This window comes from Nelumbo lutea, chromosome 1 (genome assembly GCF_056320005.1).
Source record: "Nelumbo lutea isolate HS-2025 chromosome 1, American lotus-T2T, whole genome shotgun sequence".
Classification (NCBI taxonomy): Eukaryota; Viridiplantae; Streptophyta; class Magnoliopsida; order Proteales; family Nelumbonaceae; genus Nelumbo; species Nelumbo lutea.
Genome location: NC_142684.1, coordinates 206,701,821 through 206,722,078, shown reverse-complemented (window position 1 = coordinate 206,722,078; position 20,258 = coordinate 206,701,821). Strand labels below are relative to the sequence as shown.

The 20,258-nt window shown below is 38.2% G+C and overlaps 1 protein-coding gene and 1 long non-coding RNA gene across 4 annotated transcripts in view; one reads left to right on the top strand and one right to left on the bottom strand.

Moving 5' to 3' along the window:
• Positions 1–15,355, bottom strand: part of LOC148880597 (uncharacterized) — a 37,925-nt gene extending 22,570 nt beyond the window's left edge. Inside the window, exons 1-2 of the long non-coding RNA XR_016104608.1 lie at positions 15,269–15,355; positions 13,628–13,725 (exon numbers count right to left, since the gene is read on the bottom strand). This is a non-coding gene — a long non-coding RNA (uncharacterized LOC148880597). The remainder of the gene's footprint in view (positions 1–13,627; positions 13,726–15,268) is intronic.
• LOC148880596 (tRNA/rRNA methyltransferase (SpoU) family protein) overlaps positions 1–20,258 on the top strand; it is a 127,021-nt gene that overhangs the window by 58,213 nt on the left and 48,550 nt on the right. For all 3 annotated transcript variants that reach the window (XM_088962550.1, XM_088962549.1, XM_088962551.1), the window contains exons 19-22: positions 4,609–4,773; positions 7,229–7,376; positions 7,509–7,606; positions 13,067–13,228. In XM_088962550.1, the coding sequence (XP_088818676.1) occupies positions 4,609–4,773; positions 7,229–7,376; positions 7,509–7,606; positions 13,067–13,228 (573 nt within the window). The remainder of the gene's footprint in view (positions 1–4,608; positions 4,774–7,228; positions 7,377–7,508; positions 7,607–13,066; positions 13,229–20,258) is intronic.

The following is a 20,258-nucleotide window of genomic DNA, read 5'->3' as shown; positions in this document are numbered from 1 at the left end:
CTATTGCTAAGAGAAAGGGTGTTAGATCTTGTACCACTAATCATCCTATCTCTAATTTTGTGTCCTATGATCACGTTTCACCTTCATTCCGTGCATTCATCTCTTCTGTGGACAGTGTCCCCGTTCCTAAGAATGTGGCAGAAGCTTTATCTAAACCTGAATGGACAGATGCAATGCAGGAAGAAATTGATGCATTACGCAAAAATGGCACTTGAGAGTTGGTGGACCTTCCTGAAGAGAAGGAACCAGTGGGTTGCAAGTGGGTGTTCATAGTGAAGCACAAGGTTGATGGAACTGTTGAAAGGTACAAGGCTAGACTGGTAGTAAGAGGTTTTACACAGGTATATGGAGTGGACTATGCAGAGACTTTTGCTCCACTAGCCAAGATGAACTCTATTAGGATCCTTCTTTCATTGGCGGCAAATCTTGATTGGGAACTTCACCAATTAGACATAAAAAATGCTTTCTTGAATGGTGATTTGGAAGAGGAAGTGTACATGACCCAACCTCCAGGTTTCTGTGCCAAAGGCAGTGAACAAAAGGTGTGCAGGTTAAAAAAATCTTTATATGGGTTGAAACAATCACCTCGGACTTGGTTTAGTAAGTTCCATTTAGCAATTCAACAGATGGGGTTCAAACAATGCCAGTCAGATCACACTCTATTTGTGAAAAGAGGTGAAGGGAAAACTACAACTCTTATTGTGTATGTGGATGACATAGTGATCACAGGAGATTGGGAGGCTGAAATACGGAGACTAAAAAAATTCTTAGCCACTCAATTTGAGGTGAAAGATCTAGGCCCCTTACGTTTTTTCCTTGGAATTGAAGTTGCCCGCTCTCACACGGGCATCTTTATTTCTCAACGGAAATATGTACTAGATCTACTAGAAGATACAGGCAAGTTGGGGGTAAAACCAGTTGACTCACCAATTGAATCTAATCATCAGCTGGGAGACAGTCAAGGAGAGTTTTTGAAAGATGTGAAGAAGTTTCAGAGACTCGTAGGGAGACTCTTGTATTTGTCTATGACCAAGCCTGATATTGCTTATGTAGTGGGTGTCTTTAGTTCATCCACAATCCTAGGACAACTCACTTTGAAGCTGCAGAGAGGATCCTTAGATACCTCAAGAAGTTTCCCGGAGCATGTTTGTTATTCTAGAAACATGGTCACTTAAAGGTGGAAGTATATACTGATGCTGATTGGGCAGGAGCAGTTGATGACCGAAAGTCTACCAGTGGGTATTGTGCCTTTGTAGGAGGAAACCTGGTCACATGGAGAAGTAAAAAACAAAGTGTGGTGGCTAGATCTAATGCTGAAGCAGAATATAGAGCGATGTCTCATGGGGTTGCTAAAATCATGTGGATAAGAAATTTGTTAGGTGAACTGGGTTTTGTAGTGAGCAATCCTATGTCACTCTACTGTGATAATAAAGCTGCCATCAATATTGTTGTTAATCCAGTCCTGCATGATAGGACGAAACACATTGAAGTGAACAAACATTTTATTAGAGAGAAACTTGAAAATGGAGAAGTGTGCTCTATATGTCAGATCGGAAGAAAAACTTGCAGATATCTTCACCAAAGGTCTTCATCATGTGCGGCACAATGATTTGTGTGACAAGTTGGGCATGATTGACATCTATGCTCCAACTTGAGGGGGAGTGTTGAAATATTTTAGTTATTTGTGTTAGGGTCTGTTTGGCTAGTTAAAGCGTTTTTTTGTTTCTGTTTTTTCTGTTATCGTACACACTTACAGCAGGGGCACACGGGTCTTTTCCCTTCTTATTTCTGCTGCCCTATATAATATAATAAAAGCTGGCACTGCCAGCACTGTTCTATTGCTCCAAACTTTTTCTTCTTCCTTTCTTTCCATTTCCTTTCTCTCTTGTTTTCTTCTCTTCTCTACTTCCTCATATTTCAATCGGATATATTGTCGAGATACTTTTATGGTTTATGAGCTTACTCATGTGAGCGTACAGTTCTCTTCAGGTGTATTTTATGCAAGAAGTGTTCATCTCATTGTGCATTTCGTAATCATGAAAATATATACTTAACAAAATAAGGAAGAGGTTTTATCTCTGAAGTGGATGTCTGTAATTTTGTATATATGTACTTTATTACTTTATAGTTAATAAAATTTTTGATTATTAATAAAAAAGTACTATTATGAATATAAGAAGAATATACAAAGAGGATGCAGTGAACAATGGGAAGCAAAAGTTGCTCATTGAGACACCAGCACCACAGCACATATAGATCCATCTTCTATCCCAGAAACCTTAGGAAGAAAAATATTAAAATAAAACCTGGTTCAGATGGATCTGAGTGTGGCTAACTGAATGGATGACAAGCAGGGATGTCAATGGGTTGGGTTAAGTGGTAAACCTGGCTTGACCCGTTGGGTTAGGGTCAGGTCTTTTTAGGTATAGGTTGGGTTAGGGTTTTGATTCTTTGACCTGAGTCAGTTTCGTGTTGGGTTCAGGTTTTGGCTAACTGCTGACCTGCCCCGTCAGGTCATGATACCCCTACAGGTATTCTTGTAATTTGTTGAATTTAACTTCATAGCCTCAAAGTTCAAAATTCCTTTTCATGTTTATTTATTTATTTCTTTCAATGATGGAGAAGGTGACATCTTAGAACCTGTAAATAAATTTCCAACTTAAATTAGTGGCTTTTAGGTTCTCAAAATGTGTTAGAAAAAGTACAATTTAAAGGATGCATGTCAAGTTGGGTTGGTATTGGGTTGAATCCTATAGGTCGGGTCAGGTTCGGAAATTATATATTGTTAAATTGTGTTGGGTTGGGATACTGGAGGTGTTGGTTAGGAGGCAAACCCTTATCGAACCCAACCCGTTGACATTCCTACCGATAAGCTTGTCATAGAGGGTCTAAAGAGGAGTGAATTGTATTGAGAAAGTCTCTCCAAATACATCTCATTGACACACCATATCACACATACATCCATCTCCTAGTCTGTAAACCTTGGGAAGAGAAAAGTTAAAATTGCACCTGGTTCAGATGAATCCAGGTACAGCTAACTTGATGGCTGATACGCTTTCCATAGAGGGTCTAGAGAGGAATGGATTGTATTGAAGAATTCTTCTCACAGGGTTGGGAAGGGCAAGTGAACTTCCTTGCTTCTGTCTGTCTGTCTCTCTCCCTCCCTCCCCCCCTCTCTCTCTCTCTCTCACTCTGATTGATAACTGGTAAAAACTTCTATTAAATGAAGAAGATTAGATGCAAGAAAAGAAAGATAGAAAGAAAGAGAGATTGACTCTCTCCAAAAAGAAAGAGAGCTAGTGCCAACATGCTAGTCTCCCCATTCAACATAGGCATCGAATCAGAATATAACTAGACCCCTACTCCAGAGGGTTAGGCACCCCAATAGAATTCTTGTCTATTGGCCCTTTCTCTAGAATGTGAATCTGTAAATGACTTTACCCATCTGGAGGAGCTGGTCATATAAAAAAATCAAAGATTCACCTCCTAGACAAGGTGTTGTTGGTATGGCAGTTGTGTACTTTCCTGCTTCTAGTGTACAATCACTTGGGAGTTACATTTCCCTTCTACATTGGTGCATCTTCTAGAGGAGCTTGAATGAAGGCCTCTAAAAGGGAAAGGAGTTCATCCTTTATAGTGTCTCCAAGTCTAATTGGTTTTCAGTACATCGCCAAGATGCCTTGATTGCTCCTAAATGCTCAATCACTTCTAGACCTCCCAGGATTGCTGAAACTACAGGCATTAAATTTTAGCTTAATGTAGGTAAGAAATTGAAATGGGTCCTGTGGAGCTTAGAGTCTTATAGTTGGAAATGAAGCCCCATATTGCTATCCAATGATGTCATTTGTGGTGAAAGCTTTGAATTCTTCCCTTGTCTGAACCTAGTGTTTTGACCTAACTGTTATCAGTTCAGTCAATGCTTCAGGGGTTCACACCTTGTCGGGGAAAATTTTGGTGTTCCTCTCCTCCCAAACTGACAATAGTGGAAGCTCTTGTGTACTATTAAAAGAGCTTCCCCTTTTCCTTGGGGAGACCATACGCTGATGCATCAACTTAGTATCAAGCAAAGTAAGGAGATACGTACAGATACCAATTACTAACAGGATATTAGATTAGAATGCACATGTGAGGAAATGTCACATGGCATTTTCTTCTGTTAAGGCTTTTGTACTTATCGTACCAATTACATTTAATACAATTTTCAGTAAATAATAAAAGATTTTTTTTAACATTTTTGAGGATGGGACGGAGTCATTTTTCCTGGAAGATCCAAGGAAGATGTCTTTATCTTGGTCAAGGGTTTCAACCACAAGTTTCCTGAATTTTCAAGTTCAATCTGTAAAGTGTTTTTAGTATAATAGAATAAAGAAGAAAATGTCATTAGTTCAGTTCAATCTTTGATTTCAAATTGTATTTTAGAAGGTCCTCATGATCATGTTTTTATTTACTAATCCCACTTTTATGAAAATTTGCTATTTATCATGTAGTTTGGTTGTAACTTGCAACTTGCAAGCACCAATCAGCTTCCAGCTAAGAGTGTCTTCAGATTGACAGATGCTAAGTCTGTGGGCAATTGTTATTTATTCTGTGTTTTTTTTTTTTCTGCAGATAATGTGGCAGTTAGTACATTCTTCTTGGTTACTACATGTCAGCTGCAACAAGCGTAAAGTTGCACCTATTGCTGCACTTCTATCATCTGTTTTGCATATTTCTGTGTTCTGTGATGAGAGCATGCATGAAACAGCTGATAATGCTCAAGGTCCTCTGAAGTGGGTGAGTGGTTATCTATGCTTAATTTCATCTGGGAATTATAGTTTAGGATACCAATGCTGCCATTGTTAGTATTTATTATCTCATCATTATCATCAGCCAAGCCTTATCCCAACCATATGGGGTTAGGCTTTATTGTTTGCTTCTGTACTAAAATAAGTGACTGCTTGGGAGGACTTCCTTGCAGTGGCTTCAGGCGTTGCAAGGTAGGCCCCACGTGGAAAGCCAGGAACCTGTGTTTAGTGGAACCCTGGAAAACCGAAAAACACTGTCGTTGAACTGAGAAATTGACTTTCTGGTGAAGCTAATTTGGGTAACTCCTTGGAAGCCACTCAAGTCAACACAGAAGCCCTCCCAAACGGGCTCTAAGCTTCAGTAGAAAGCCATGTTTTTGGCTTTCAGACATTCATTTTGGGTTCTCCATGGTTTTCAGCAAACATGGCTTTAAAACCAAAGACATGGTTTTCAAAGGAAAACCCTTAAGAACTCTATAGACACAAAAGATGCATTAAAAGTAAAACACAGACAAGCCAAAGACATGGTAGTAGTAGCAGGCATGATAAATCAATTACTACTGAAAGAGTCATTATTCCTTTCACTACTGATGGGGCTATAAAACCCTTAAGAACTATATAGACACAAAAGATACATGTAACACTCCAACTGGATGATTAGATAGCCTAGACCCGATTGGACATAATGTTTGATTATCAAAAACAAACCTAGAATTTTTTTTTGTATGAAATTCTTAAACTAATCATAATATCAAGAGAACATCTCTTGGACCTTGTTTGCCATACTAACTCAATTTGGATTAAAGAAAATGCTACCAATAGACTCCTCTAATTGTGCAAGAATCCCTAGTGAGCCTTTGCTCAAATGACAAGGCCAACCTTTGACTTTTGACCCGAATACATGTTATAAGCAGTCTGTAGAAACTCTGTTTTATGTGATTGCCAGATGACAACACCCTTCCAATTCTCTGATTGATATGAAATTTGAACATAGATAGGAGACACAGAACCACCCCATATTCAACATTCAGATAACTCCAATGGTTTGATGATGAGATTCAAGCTACAGAATAGACTTCAAATTTAGAATTGACTATTATTGAAATCCAGTCAAGCAGCCACCTTCTTTCAGTTATGTTTCTTTGACTAAATCTTGTTAATTGCATTGAATTAGGTCAACCTTATTCAAGATTGCAAATAGTCTGAGTTGTTATGATTGGTTTATGAAGGCCATGTTGATTATAGCATAACACGACTATAAACAAATCCATAGTTTTCAAGGCGTCTAGGCGATTCTGGGTGACGCTGGGGTGCCTAGTCGCTAGTTGCCTAGGCGATAAAAATTTTATAATATGAAAAATTGACTTTTGGCAAGCTTCCTAGTTTTATATACCATTCAGCATGTATGTTAATTGAAAAATAGCAATTCTCTTTATTAAGAACATTAAATTTCCTCTAAAACGTTATTTTCAGAAATAATACTACTATAATAAGTATTTAACAGAGCAATTTCCTATTAATTAGGAGCTAAAGAAGGTTATTAACTTTATATGATAAATATTCAAGATGGAAAGTAAAATAGAAAAAAAACAAGGATTGAGTTTCTGTTTTATTAATTAGAGAGAGAATAGAAAAAAATAAATTTATTATTCTATTGTTACTTTCCCCTTTCTTTTCTTCTCTTTTCTTTTCTTTTCTTTCTTTCTTTCTTTCTTTTTCTCTTCTCAAAACCCTTTGATCTTTTAAATTTCAATAGTAAAACATTAAAACAAAATATAATTGATATATATATATATATATATATATATATATATATATATATATATATATATAGCATATAATAAAATGTACTAACACATACATTAATAAGACACAGCAATATAAATGATATTATAAAAGGCGCCCGCCTTGTCATTTTTGTCACCTAGGCGGGCGCCTAGTTGCCTAGAAGGGCACCTAGTTGCTAAAAGTTAAGGCGTTTGGGCGAGGTGCCCAGCCAAGGGCACCTAGTCACCTAGGCGACGCTTTGACAACTATGAACAAATCGATACACTGTCCTTTGCTCCAATAATAAGCAAAAGAAGCAGGCTGCTCAAGATGAACTAGGACTAGCCCACCATGGTAACACCAAACTAAATGGCCTCAGAACTACATTGAAGAAACCCCAAAGCAAGCACCATACCTGCAAACATCTCTTACTTCCTGTCCATACCATAACCTCTGCAGGCCTGCCTGCCTTGTTGCAACATCTCAGATTGTAGTTGGAAAAACATCAGTATGAACTTTTCAATGTCCTTCAGTATCCTTCCTTTTTCCTTCTCTACCTTTCTATGATTATCTTTATTTTTTTTCCTTTTCTCCTTTTCTTTTCATCAGTTTAGCATAGATGCTTATCCAATAATTTTTGTTAGTTTTTTTGATGCCTCAAATATAATTTGCTGCAGTTTGTTAAGAAAATTCTTGATGAAGGTGGAAAAAGTCCCCGTACCATTCGTCTTGCTGCATTACACCTGACAGGCTTATGGCTCTTATATCCAAGAATCATAAAGTACTACATTAAAGAGCTTAAGTTGCTTGCACTCTATGGTTCTGGTATTTACTCTCTTTTCCATTCATCCATTCATTCTTTTATTTGTTTTTCTTTTGTGTTCATTGTCTTTCCTTCTTTAATATGTATACAACTACTTTGACATTTTGTTTTTAATTTGCACCTTTTGCAACCAGTGGCTTTTGATGAGGATTTTGAAGCTGAATTGGCTGAACAAGATGCAAGGACAGAGGTCTTATTACTAGCTAAAAGCCCAGATCCTGAGCTCACTGAAGTAAGCTGGTCCACTTTATTTACTAGGTTTTTCTTTTATTTCATCATGGACTGACAACTATAAGCAGTAGATCTGTTCCTTCTATGCCATTAGTTCCTAGCCTAGCTATATTTTCTAATGCACCAGAGCTGAATTAGGATTACTTATCTCATGGGTGCAGACATGCTGCTCATGGAAGTCATCTTATCTCCAGACATAATCAGATCAGACAGGTTCAGAACAATGGCTCCATTGTTACACTTTATGCCCTCAAGAAGTGGGCAATATCACTCTAAAATACAAAACTTAATGCAACTTGATATTGGAGTGCCATTTCAATGGATCTCCATGCAACAAGTGTAATACCAGTGTACCACAGTTTGGTGGTTGCTTGTGTGGCAAGGGGTATTGTGCACCCAGAGTAGCTATTTAATCCAGTGGTGTAGCCATATAGGTAAAGGAACCTGTTAATGTCGACTGTGTAGGGGTATTTTGGTCTTTATATTTATGTTTAAAGCTGCTGATGTGTAATGGTTTATTAGTGGTTGTGTCCCACACTTGAGTAGGGGCAAAGGAGTCTTTTTTGTTTTGTAAAGAAACATATAAATTAAACCTGGCCGACTAGAGAGGTGATTAATCTCTCTTGTTCGAACCAGAATTCTTCTTCTTCTCTATTCTCTTCTCTTCTTCTACTTCTTCTTCTAGTCTTTCTATTACTTCTCCAATCCTTATTCTAACAGAATTCAACTGCAGATTAAATTATAATATGGTATCAGAGCTAGGTTGACAAAAGCGAATCTGCCCAGAATTCTGATTTTCACACATCCAGCCTAGGGTTTTTTAATTTTTTTCTTCGTCATTAGTTGGAGATAAGGAAAAGGGATAAAAAGGAGTGATCGCCCTCTTCCCTTGGAGGTTTCTATGCCTCCGGTCAGCAGGTTCGTGGGTGTTTGCAGTGGTTTGTAGGAAGCCCCCCCCCAACTGATGGAGAGAAGAGGGCTGATTCGAGTGATGCAGTGGAGTGTCGAGTGCAGGTTGATTTTCTGGTGATTAGATTAGTGATTTTGTGCGAAACAAATGGTTGATGTGTTCCAAGTCGTGTGATGAAAATTCAGATTGTCGTGTGTTAGGGTTTGTGCAGAATTTAGTGTGATTCAAAGGGTGAGTGAGTTGCGAGTAGTGTGATAAGTTTTTAGGTAGTCGTGTAGTAGGGTTGTGTTGTGGAGAGTGAAGAATTCAGCAACAAGTGGTGCTGAGTGCAGTGTGGTGGGAGGTGAAATAAGGATTTTTCTTTTTTTTTTTACAGCCATGGGGGACAGCATTTAAAGTAAAGCTAGTGTGATGGGTGAGGTGTTTGAAGATCCTGGAAGGTACAAGTGGTTGGTGGGTAAACTAAACTACCTAACCATTACTCGACTAGATATTTCATTTGTAGTTAGTGTGGTGAGTCAGTTCATGCAGAAACCTCAGGTTTCACATTGGGATGCAGTTCTAAGGATTGTAAGGTATTTAAAGGGGGCTCCTGGTCATGGCTTGATATATAGAAGTGGAGGAAAACTTGAAATAGAGGGATATACTATTGCTGATTGGGCTGGCTCTATATCTAACAGGAGATCTACTATAGGCTATTGTACTTTCTTTGGGGGTAATCTGGTGACATGGAAAAGTATGAAACAGACAGTTGTGGCAAGAAGCAGTGTAGAGGCAGAATATAGAGCTATGACACATACTACTTGTGAATTAGTGTGGCTGAGAAACCTTCTACAAGAGATGGGATATTCTATTGACACTCCAATGAAGCTCTGTTGTGACAATCGGGCTGCAGTCCACATCTCTTCTAATCTAGTGTTTCATGAGAGAACCAAGCATATAGAAGTTGACTGTCACTTTGTGAGAGAGAAGGTGTTGAGTGGAGTGATATATTGCACATATTAACACAAGAAACCAATGGGTAGACCTGTTCACCAAAGGGTTGAGTTGGGGGAGAGTGGACTACATATGTAACAAGCTGGGACTATATGATATATACTCACTAGCTTGAGGGGGAGTGTTAATGTCGACTGCATAGGGGTATTTTGGTCTTTATATTTATGTTTAAAGCTGTTGATGTTAATGTTTTATTAGTGGTTGTGTCCCATACTTAAGTAGGCGCAAAGGAGTTTTTTTTTTTTTTTTGTTTTGTATAGAAATATATAAATTAAACCTGGCCGATTAGAGAGGTGATTAATCTCTCTTGTCCGAACCAGAGTTCTTCTTCTTCTCTATTCTCTTCTCTTCTTCTTCTTCTACTTCTTCTTCTAGTCTTTTCTATTACTTCTCCAATCCTTATTGTAACAGAATTCAACTGCAGATTAGATTATAATAACTGAGCCTAAGAGATTTAATTTTCTTAGTAATTGATATCAAGCTGAAGGGAAGTTTACAAACATACAACGTAGATGATTATGAGGATGAATCGAAGGAAATACGACCACTAGAAACTAAGGATGTGGTTCCATTGACAAGTGTAACATATTGGTAAGAAGACGGGGGTTTAGAAATTAAACACACTTAGAGGTTCAGTAATATGATTTGAAGCCCCAAAACCAATGACCTAAGAGGAAGACTTAAATTGTGAAGCAAGACAAGCAATTCTTAACCAATGTATCTTACTATCTGTGTTACTGGATAAGGGGTAGAGTAAATGAGTTTTTGTAATTTTCTTTACTAATAAAGACCATGTATTTCCCTGTGGTACTAACCACTGCATGGTTGGCCCAACTAGAAGGTGGGCTATGGAGATCATAGTAGTAGTTGATTGCATAGTTGTCAAGGTGATGCCTAGGGGTGATCATGAAAAACCGAAAACCAAAAAACTGAAGCGAACTGACGAGACTGAATCAAAATTTCCAGTTAACTGAACCAATTGGTCTGGTTTTGGTTTGGTATTTTCAAAAAACCAAAAATACCGGTTCAGTTTTGGTTAACCAATATAAAAAACCGACAATTAATCGAACCGATTGGTATACATATATTTATATATATTATCTATATTTTAGCATATATTTATATATTTATTTATAATATATATTATAAAAATCAAATAACCAAAAAACTGACAAACTGAACTGGCTGTTAGCCAAACCAATCAATCGATTAACCAATCGGCTTTGGTTCAGTTTTGGTATTACCGGTTCAGTTTGCAAAATAGGCCCACGGTTTGGTTAACCTAACCCTGAGCACCCCTTGTGATGCCTAGGTGAAAAAGCACCCATGGAGGGCCACCTTGCCCAAGCACCTAGTGTTCTTTTCTTCAAATGTGCTGTATATATATATATATATATATATATATATTATAATAATAAAATATTTATTTTTACACTAAATTATTTATTTTTTTGGTTTATAATATTTTTGTAATTCAAATACTAGTTTCTTTTTATCGTTTCTTATCTGTTAAGGATTGATATAACCTGATAATACTGAGCCAATAATAAGCAAGGAAGCAAAAAAGCAACCATGGTATGTCTTCTTAGAAAGCTGGGGTGGACTTAGGAAGGGAGAGAAATACATATTTAATGGAAGGACCTAGAAAAGTTGATAACACTGTAGGGGACTTGAAAAAATTCAAAGGCTAAAGTAATGGCCAAGAGGATCTACAAGAGAAAGGGGTTGAAAGTCAAATCTAGAGGAAGATCGAACTCTTTGGAAAGTGTAGTGGTTAAGTGGAATTTGGAAACAATTTCTGGTGCTCAAAAAGAATATAATTGGTTAGGAGAAGGGGAGGTACAAGGGGATGAGGGTGAAATAGAGGAAGAGCTTGCAGAAAGGGAAGAGAAAGATGAGATGATCTTTGATTAAGGAAAATAGAAGGAAACGTGAATTTGGAAAAAAATAGTGGAAACTGAAATCCAAGTAAGCAAGATACTAGAGTTGTCTTGTTTAGGAGGGGAAGAAGTTTTGAGAAGATTGTTCGGGGAATTGGAAGAAAGAAATCCTTTGGATGAAGGAAGCTTTAAAGGGGAAACCTGATTGGTGAAAGTTGGTAGGGTCACTGTTGGTTTGGGGTTCTTAGGGGAGATGGATGGGCTTTGACTTTTTTTTTTTTTTTTGGTGTTTGGCAGTATTGTTTTCTTTGTTTACTTTTCTTGTTTGTAAGGGTGGGGAAGGAAAAGTTTGTATTAAAAGGGGTTGGAGGGTAATGGTGTGTTGGGTCTCAGGTTTTAATTTGTGTTTGGGTGATGTCTTTTCACCTCATTGTTCTTCCTTTCTTCTTTAATAAAACTTTTCTTTTCTTTTCTTTTTTTATTTATTGCCAAAAAATCAGTATGCCCTAATATCTGTGCATAAATTGGTTCATATTCTGATTGGAATCTATAGAGGAACCTTGCAACAGTTAAGTATTCATGTTTTTCTTCTAAAATCTCAAATCCATAGAGAAGCTGATACACATTCATCTCATTCCTGAGATTCTAAAGATTTAAATAGTAATCTTCAATACTCTTGTCACCTTGTTGGAGGAGGAACTAATCTTGGTATAATTGAGGGAGGGAGGGAAGGAGAGTACCATTCATTGATACTTTTGAGTGGTTTTCAAGACACAAAGTAAGCATGGATAGAAAAATTACATTGCAGGTGTAAATATGGACGAAGAGGATATTGATCACCTTACTTTGATTCTAGGATGCGAGGTTACAATGTGGCCAATGAAGTTCCTTGGAATACCATTAGGGTGGATTCCTGGGTCTTGTGAGTTTTGGATGCTTGAAGAGATTGGACATATTTATTCATCAAAAAAAAAAAAAGAGATTGGACATATTTGTATTTTTTGGGTTTATATCTCAAGTGTTATTTCTGGTTACATTGGGTCCCTGTCATTTTACGTGGCTCGTTGAATAGGCCAACTGGCATACGTGCATTGTTCAGTGAATCAACTGGTGTATAGAATGTCCAACATGTGCCTTGTTCAGTGAACCAACTGATGTATGGCTTGTCCAAGAGTCCATCTTGGTATGTGGGCTTATTTAGGCCATTGTTATTCCGTGGTTAAATGGGAGAGGAGAATCATGAGATATGGGGTGTATAGAATTGTGACTTTCTTTTCCTAGATCTACTTATCATCCGTTTTCTGATAGTTGAGTTATGTTACTCTCTCTCTTTCTCTCTCTCTCTCTCTCTCTCTCTCTCCCCTCTGGATGTAGGCTTCTATGCTGAATTATGTGAATTTAGTTTCTTGACTCAGTGTTCGTTTGTTTTTTAGTTTTTCTGCTAATAGTTTTCTTGATGTTGTTTTATATGGTCTATCTTCTGCTTGTTCTTATTTATTGGTTATGGATCAGATTGCTCAAAATTGGGACTTGATAATGAAATTCCATCTAGGATTGTAAATAAATATATTTCCATTTAGTAATATACATATTATTTTATTGTTTTGAATTTTTCATATGACTTAGTACCAGCGGAGACTCTAACTACACAATCTTTTTTCTTTCTTCTTATAAGGCATTTATCAACACAGAATTATATGCACGCGTGTGTGTTGCTGTTCTCTTTGAAAAACTAGCAGACTTGTCCGATGGGTCAGGATTGATGAAGAGAAATGAAGATTGTTCTGCTGCCCTTGAATCTGGAAAGTTGTTTCTATTAGAACTCATTGATTCTGTGGTATGGGTTCTTGATGATGTCAATTACATTTTATAGCTCAACTTTTTATGGCATAACTTCTTTTTTTCCCCCTTTTTATCTTGTCAATTTAAGCATGCATGACTTCCTTTTCCAGCTTTCATGCTTTCACCTTTTTTGTAGCATGCTATTATTAATACAGTTAAGTACTTCATCAATCACATCTTAGTGAGCATTTGCAAGCTTGATATTTCCTAGTTTCTTCAATCCCTAATCCAGTCTAGGTAAAACATTCACCTTAAGTTTAATAATTAGTTAAAAATAGAAGGGATTACAAATGAGAGGGGCAGGGGATTGGTCTTGCAATTAGCCCCTAGATACATCAAATTCAGGTGCTTACTCAAAAGGACAAAAAACAGACAGATGGGACATAGACCTTACCTGCATGGCTGCATCTTATATATCAAGGCACTTGGAGCCGATAGTGTTCTACTGAGATCATGTAATAATAGATTGTTTGACTAGAGTTGCAGGACAACCTGTAATAATTCAGAAAATAAAAATAAAATAGAAAGAGAGAAAGAAAGAAGAATTTCAGCAGAAGCTTTAGGAAGAAGATGAGAGAATGGAAGAGAAGAGAAGAGGAAGAGAGTAATTCGATCTCTCTTCTTTGTCTCTCTCATTTGATTTGTATATGCTGAAATAAAAATGTGTAATATTACAAGAATGCTCTTAGTTGGGTAGCTGACTAAAAGCATAAACAAAAAATAAAATCAGGCCCGCTACAGCAGAACTAACAGCAGAAATAAAGCTGTTTAGACCAAAGAAAACTAAGACCCATTTGGCCCAATCTCTCCACAACTACAATATCCTGACAATCTTGAAGTAGGTGTTCCTTGCGGTCATCTTTCTTTTGGATAGATGGCAGATATATATATATATATATATATATATATATATATATATATATATATTTTAAATTTTTATAAAGAAAAAAAAGTTGACCTAGTGGTATTCAAAGAAGGAAGGGTTAGGGAAGGAAAATAGAAGAAGACGAGCTTCAGACCTTCCAATCTAATATACCATCATTTATGATCAATTTCAGAATCTTTGATACAAAGAACATCTCTTGCATCTATAGGATAGTAAAGTTAAGAGAGCCTTTATAAGTCAAAACAGATGTGAAAGGTTTATAAGCACTTTTAGGTCAAAACAGAAGTAAAGGGTTTATAAACACAAGAACTTACAGATGTGAAAGGTTTATAAGCACTTTTAGGTCAAAACAGAAGTAAAGGGTTTATAAACACAAGAACTTTTCTCTTCTTCTTGCTCTCTTCTATTTCTCTTCCATTTCTCCCCTTCTTTCTTCTATTCAACTTTTTTCTTTTCCTTTTTTTTTTGTGTATGTGTATTTTTTCTTCAATAAATCTATCAAGTACCAATACCCACCCTCCCACAAAATTTATTGTAATTTCTATGCATTTTAGGATACAATAGTTTCTTTCGAGGACAGTTTATCTACTTCTTATGGAACATTGAGCACACCTAGATTGGTGCCTGCTTGAGTTAGATCAAATAAGGTTCTTCTACCACCACTGACCTACCTTTTACATCATGCCTCTTTGCTATCTTCCCATGTTGCCCTTTCATTGTTTCTTTTGACCCCCTTTGATACCCTAGTCGGAATGAGTTCCCTTGCATGGAACTCTCAATCCCACTACTTCCCTAAGTTGCTTTCCATCGAGGCTAAAACTTTTGAGGTCGACTTTCTCTTGAGTGAAGGTGATGATTTTTGCAGCATCACCAAACATGGGAAAGGGTTTTGGTCAAGACTGTTCCTTTGTGAACAACATACTTTGGAAGTTGGAACATTCCCATTTCCTTTGAACTGCCCCAAATAACCAGCAACCTCTAGCTGAGAAGTTTTTCCTTAATGGCTATCACACACTCTTTTAGTTGAGAGTTGATGTGGACAAAAAAACAAATTACAAAAAACACTTCAAGTATACAGCAATAAGCACAAGAAATACCAAGACGAAAACAACAAAAAAGTTGGATTCCTGGAATAAGCACAAGAAATACCTAAACCTGAAGTAAAACTCCTGGAACAGTTCCACTACAGTACAATGGCAGCAAGCTGGCCTCCTGTGCGGACATGCAGCAATGGAGGGATTGGAAGGTGCCAAAATGGGTTGACTCCTCAAAACCCAAGCTCCCAATACTTGAAAACCCTAGCTGGGGCTGAGCTACAGCTCAAACAAGAGAGAAAGAACAAAAAAAGACCCCTCCAGAAATAGCCCCCCCTTCCCTTTTATAAGACCCAATGGCTTGCTAGAGAAGCCAATTAAAATATTTACACATAAACCCCTAGAATGTTTCCTTCTCACAAGCAACTCCTTAAGAACAAAACTAACTTCAAATGAACCCCCAAAAGATAACTTTTGTTATAAAAAGGCCCAAGAGGCCAAAACCCAATAGATATGCACCCAACTTCCCTTGACTAGAAGCTGACTTATAAAATGACAAAAATACCCCGGTTCCAAACTGTCAACAAAGCTACCCAAAAACAATAATTTGGGATCCTACTACAAAAACATGCAAAACAGAATACATTCACATTTTGTTTTTCAATTTTCTTCTTTTTTTTCTTTTTTTTTTTCTTTTTATTTTTTATTTTGTCTCACCAAGAGTTAATGCCCGAAGTAGACATGTTAGACTAGCTTCTTGGAAAGGGGATGGAAGAACCAAAGGAATTTTGCATCGTTGAAGGCAAAAATGGTTTCGAGTGGAAAGCTTTATTCAACCTCCTTTTTGTCGAATGTCCTAAGCCTTCTAAGACTCAACCTCCCCCATCTTTGGTTCTTCCTTCTCTTAGGTTCACCAGTCACGTAGTTAGGTTAGGAGGGAGAAGCCATATCAACATTGTTCATGTTGGTTCGGCTGTCTTAATTTGTTTGTTTATCTTTGTTGGGTCTTAAGTCATTAGTTATTGGGCCTAATCTTATTTACTGTTTTATTTGACTAGGTGTCCCATCACTAATCAGGGGCATTCTAGTCTATTTATGTAACATTATGTAATGCTCTTATATATAATAGAATAGGGCTGGCTGAGAAGGTATTGCCGCCCTTCTCTTATCTTCTCCTTCTTCTTCTCTTCTTATTTGGCTGCCTTATTCCAGCAAACATGGTATCAGAGCTCTAATCTTTCGCCTGGTAACAGCAGCTGCTTCTTCTTCTACTCGCATCTAACTCTCTCTTTTCTTCTTTTCTATCTTGGTTACTGCAAAGAAACCCTAGGGTTGGTCGTAGAACACAACAGGACCTACATCTAGGGTTCCCTTGGTTGTAGGGCCCAAGGGGAGTTAGATCCAGAAGGTGATGCCCTAATAGACACAGTACTACAGACTGTAGCCATTTGGCTAAGAGGGATCTGTGTAGAACAGATCTAGGTGGGAGGACTGATCTCAGCAGTCCTAGAACTATTCATGGGTGAGGTTAGAGCCTGCGATAGCAGTGATTAGCACATAGTAGAAGCCAACACAACAAGTTGCAGGTTGCAGCAGCAGTGATTAGAACACAGCAGAAGGTAGCACAACAGATTATAGTCTGCGATAGTAGTAATTAGGGCACAGTGTCGCAGTGTAATGCTCGGTGTTTCAGCTCTGTGACGGGTTCTCAGGACTGAGTTTACAGTGCAGAAAGTTCTGTAAGTTTGAAACTGTTCTCTATATATTGTGTTTACAGTCTTGACATTTATAAGTAGGAGAAGATGTCTTCCATATCCGAGGAAGTGTCTTCTAGAGATGTTAGGGCTTGTGGGAGGTCTCCTAATATGGAGAATCCAAATCTGCACAGCCTACAGATCACAAATGTGTTGTTGGATGAGTACAACTTCAGAGAATGGTCTGTTTCAGCCATGCTCTTCATCACATCCCGGGAACTCACTGGTTACTTAGACGGGCTGAAGAAGGAACCCGAAGTGGGGAGTGTTGAATATGCAACTTGGCGCAAGGAGAATGCTACAGTTATGTCCTGGCTACTTGCTTCAATGACTCCAAGAGTAGCTAGGACTGTTCATCATTTCTCCACGGCTGCCAAGATATGGGAAAAAGTGTCTAAAACCTATGGGCAGAAAAAAATAATGCCAGAATTTACAGACTGAATCAAGACATTGCTGCCTTGAGGCAAGGAGATATGAGTATTGGAACATATTTTGCTACACTAGAAGGACTATGGGAAGAGCTAGATCATCACCTTATTATTGATTGGGAGAATGCCAGAGACAAGGAAAAGCATGACAAACAGGTTGAAGAGGGTAGAGCATTTAAATTTTTAGCTGGCCTAGATCCAATATTTGAGAGCATAAGGTCCCAAATTCTGGGAAGGGATGAAATGCCAGACTTACATCATGTCTACTACCTTGTGAGGAATGAAGAGGTGAGAAAAAAAGAGATGCAGGTTTATACTCAAACTAAACTAGCTGAATAGTCTATGGAACATTCGGCCCTAATCTCTACAAATCAAAGGGGGAACAGGTACTCGAACAAGAGACATCTGAAGTGCACCCACTGTGGGGGAGAAAGGCATGTGAAAGAGTCATGTTGGGTTCTCTATCCGCATCTGAAGCCAGCTGCATTGAGGAAAGATAAGAAGTATCAGAAGGGTCAACCTGCAAGTGGGAATCTGGCTACGAGTCACAGTGATGATGGTTCAAAACACTCATCCACAGTTACTTCCTCTTCCATGGGACAAACTACTAATTCCCCTGGAACCGGGTCCTTGGGTTTTACTGCCGATGAGGTAGAGGTTCTTAGCCGTGCCCTAGCCCGTCTAAGGACCAATTCTCTTGCTTCCACCTCCCTTTAGTGCAACTTGTACTATTGATCCTACCTCTTGGATTATTGATTCTGGTGCAACTGACCACATGACACATATGTCTTCTCTATTTTCTTCCTATCATTTAATGTCTGGCCAAGATAAGATGAGGGTTGTTGATGGTTCTCTCTCTACCATCTCTAGAAAAGGAGTGGTTGACCTAAGCAAGGACCTCTCACTCAAATCTGTCTTGCATGTTCCGAATCTTTCTTCAAATCTCTTATCTGTTTCAAAGCTTACCAAAAATTTGAATTGTAGCATAACCTTTTTTCCTACTCATTGTGTCTTTCAGGACAAATTGACGAAGAGAACGATTGGGAGCGGTCATGAGTGTGGAGTCAAACACTCCTTGATGCAGACATCAGTTTGGCCTTACAAACATCTGCTACTAGTAGTCAGTCCAATGTGGAGTCAATAGCTAGGTTACATCTGTGGCATGCTAGATTAGGTCATTTGCCACTTTCATCATTGGAAGTGTTGTTTCCAAAATTATTCAAAGGTGTTTCAAGTCAAGAGTTAGTTTGTGATGTCTGTCAACTATCAAAGCAATGTAGAACTGTTTATTCAACTTCCAGTAATGAAATTCAAGCTTCTTTTGACTTAGTCCACTCTGATGTTTGAGGCCCCTCTCCCATTATTTCTGTTGATGACTTTTGATACTTTATCAGTTTTATTGATCATTATTCTCGATGCACATGGCTCTACTTATTAAAAGCGCGAGATGAAGTGCCACGGGTAACCATGACATTTTGCAAAATGATTGAAACACAATTTGGCAAGAAAATCAAACAATTCAGGTCTGATAGTGCTGTTGACTGTTTATGGAGGTTGCTGGAATGATTCATCAGTCATCTTGTGCTAGTACCCCCCAACAGAATGGGGTTGCTGAGCGCAAGAATAGACACCTATTGGAGACTACTCGAGCCTTACTATTTTAGCACAAAGTTCCAAAATATTATTGGTCTCAAGCAATCCTTACTGCATCATATCTGATAAATCGACCATCCAAGGTATTGGGGATGAAAACTCCTTTCTCTGTTCTTTGCCCTCACCTTCCTGACTTTTCTCTTCCACTGAGAGTCTTTTTTTGTATATGCTTTGTACATGTCAAGGATCCGAAGAAGACCAAATTGGATCCTAGGGCTACGAAGGGAATCTTTTTGGGGTACTCCCCTACTCAGAAGGAGTACAAGTGTTATGATCCAGTCACCAAGAAAAAATATGTCACAAAGGATGTGGTATTCTTTGAATCTCAATCCTATTTTCATTCTTCCCAGAATCCTCTTCAGGGGAAGACTAGTGGGATGGAAGAGGATTCTTCTATTCCCTCCTTTGTGCCTCTCTCTACCTCGGATCTTCCATCTTCTTCTCTTGATCCACCTAGTTGTGGTAATCCAGGTGAATCTAGTGAGGCTCCCATGGTACCAACTACTACTAGTGATGTTGCAAATGTTATTGAAGACTCCAACAGGCAGCAAAGAGATATCAGAATCACCTACAACAGAAGGAAGAAGGGCCCTCTAACTCATGACAACAACCAATTGGACTCAGATCAACCTGTCTCAGAAACTCAAGGTAATCATATCAATTCCTCTAACTTGGATCTTCCTATTGCCTTTCATAAGCCTACCCATTCTTGTACTATCAGACACCCCATTGCTGATTTTGTGTCTTACTCACATTTGTCTCCTCGTTATTGTTCTTGTGTCTGCTCTCTCTTCTGTGCATGTCCCTACTAGGTATTCAGAGGCAGTATCTAACCCAAAATGGAAAGGGGCTATGGACAAAGAAATGAAGGCCTTAATGAAAGTAGGGACTTGGGAATTAGTGGATCTACCAGAAGGGAAAGGCACTGTTGGATGCAAGTAGGTGTTCACTGTGAAGCATAGGGAGGACGGGTCCATTGAAAGGTACAAGGCTAGATTGGTAGCAAAAGGGTTTACTCAAAAAGAAGGGATTGACTACAAAGAAACCTTTGCTCCGGTAGCAAAACTCAGCACAATCTGAGTTCTATTATCATTAGCTGCAAATTTCTCATGGGAGCTACATCAGTTGGACGTCAAGAATGCTTTCTTAAATGGCGACCTACATGAAGAGGTATTCATGGATCCTCCACCAAGTTATGGGTTTGGCAGGAAGGTATGTAGACTGAGAAAAGCTCTATACGGTCTTAGGCAATCCCCTCGAGCTTGGTTTG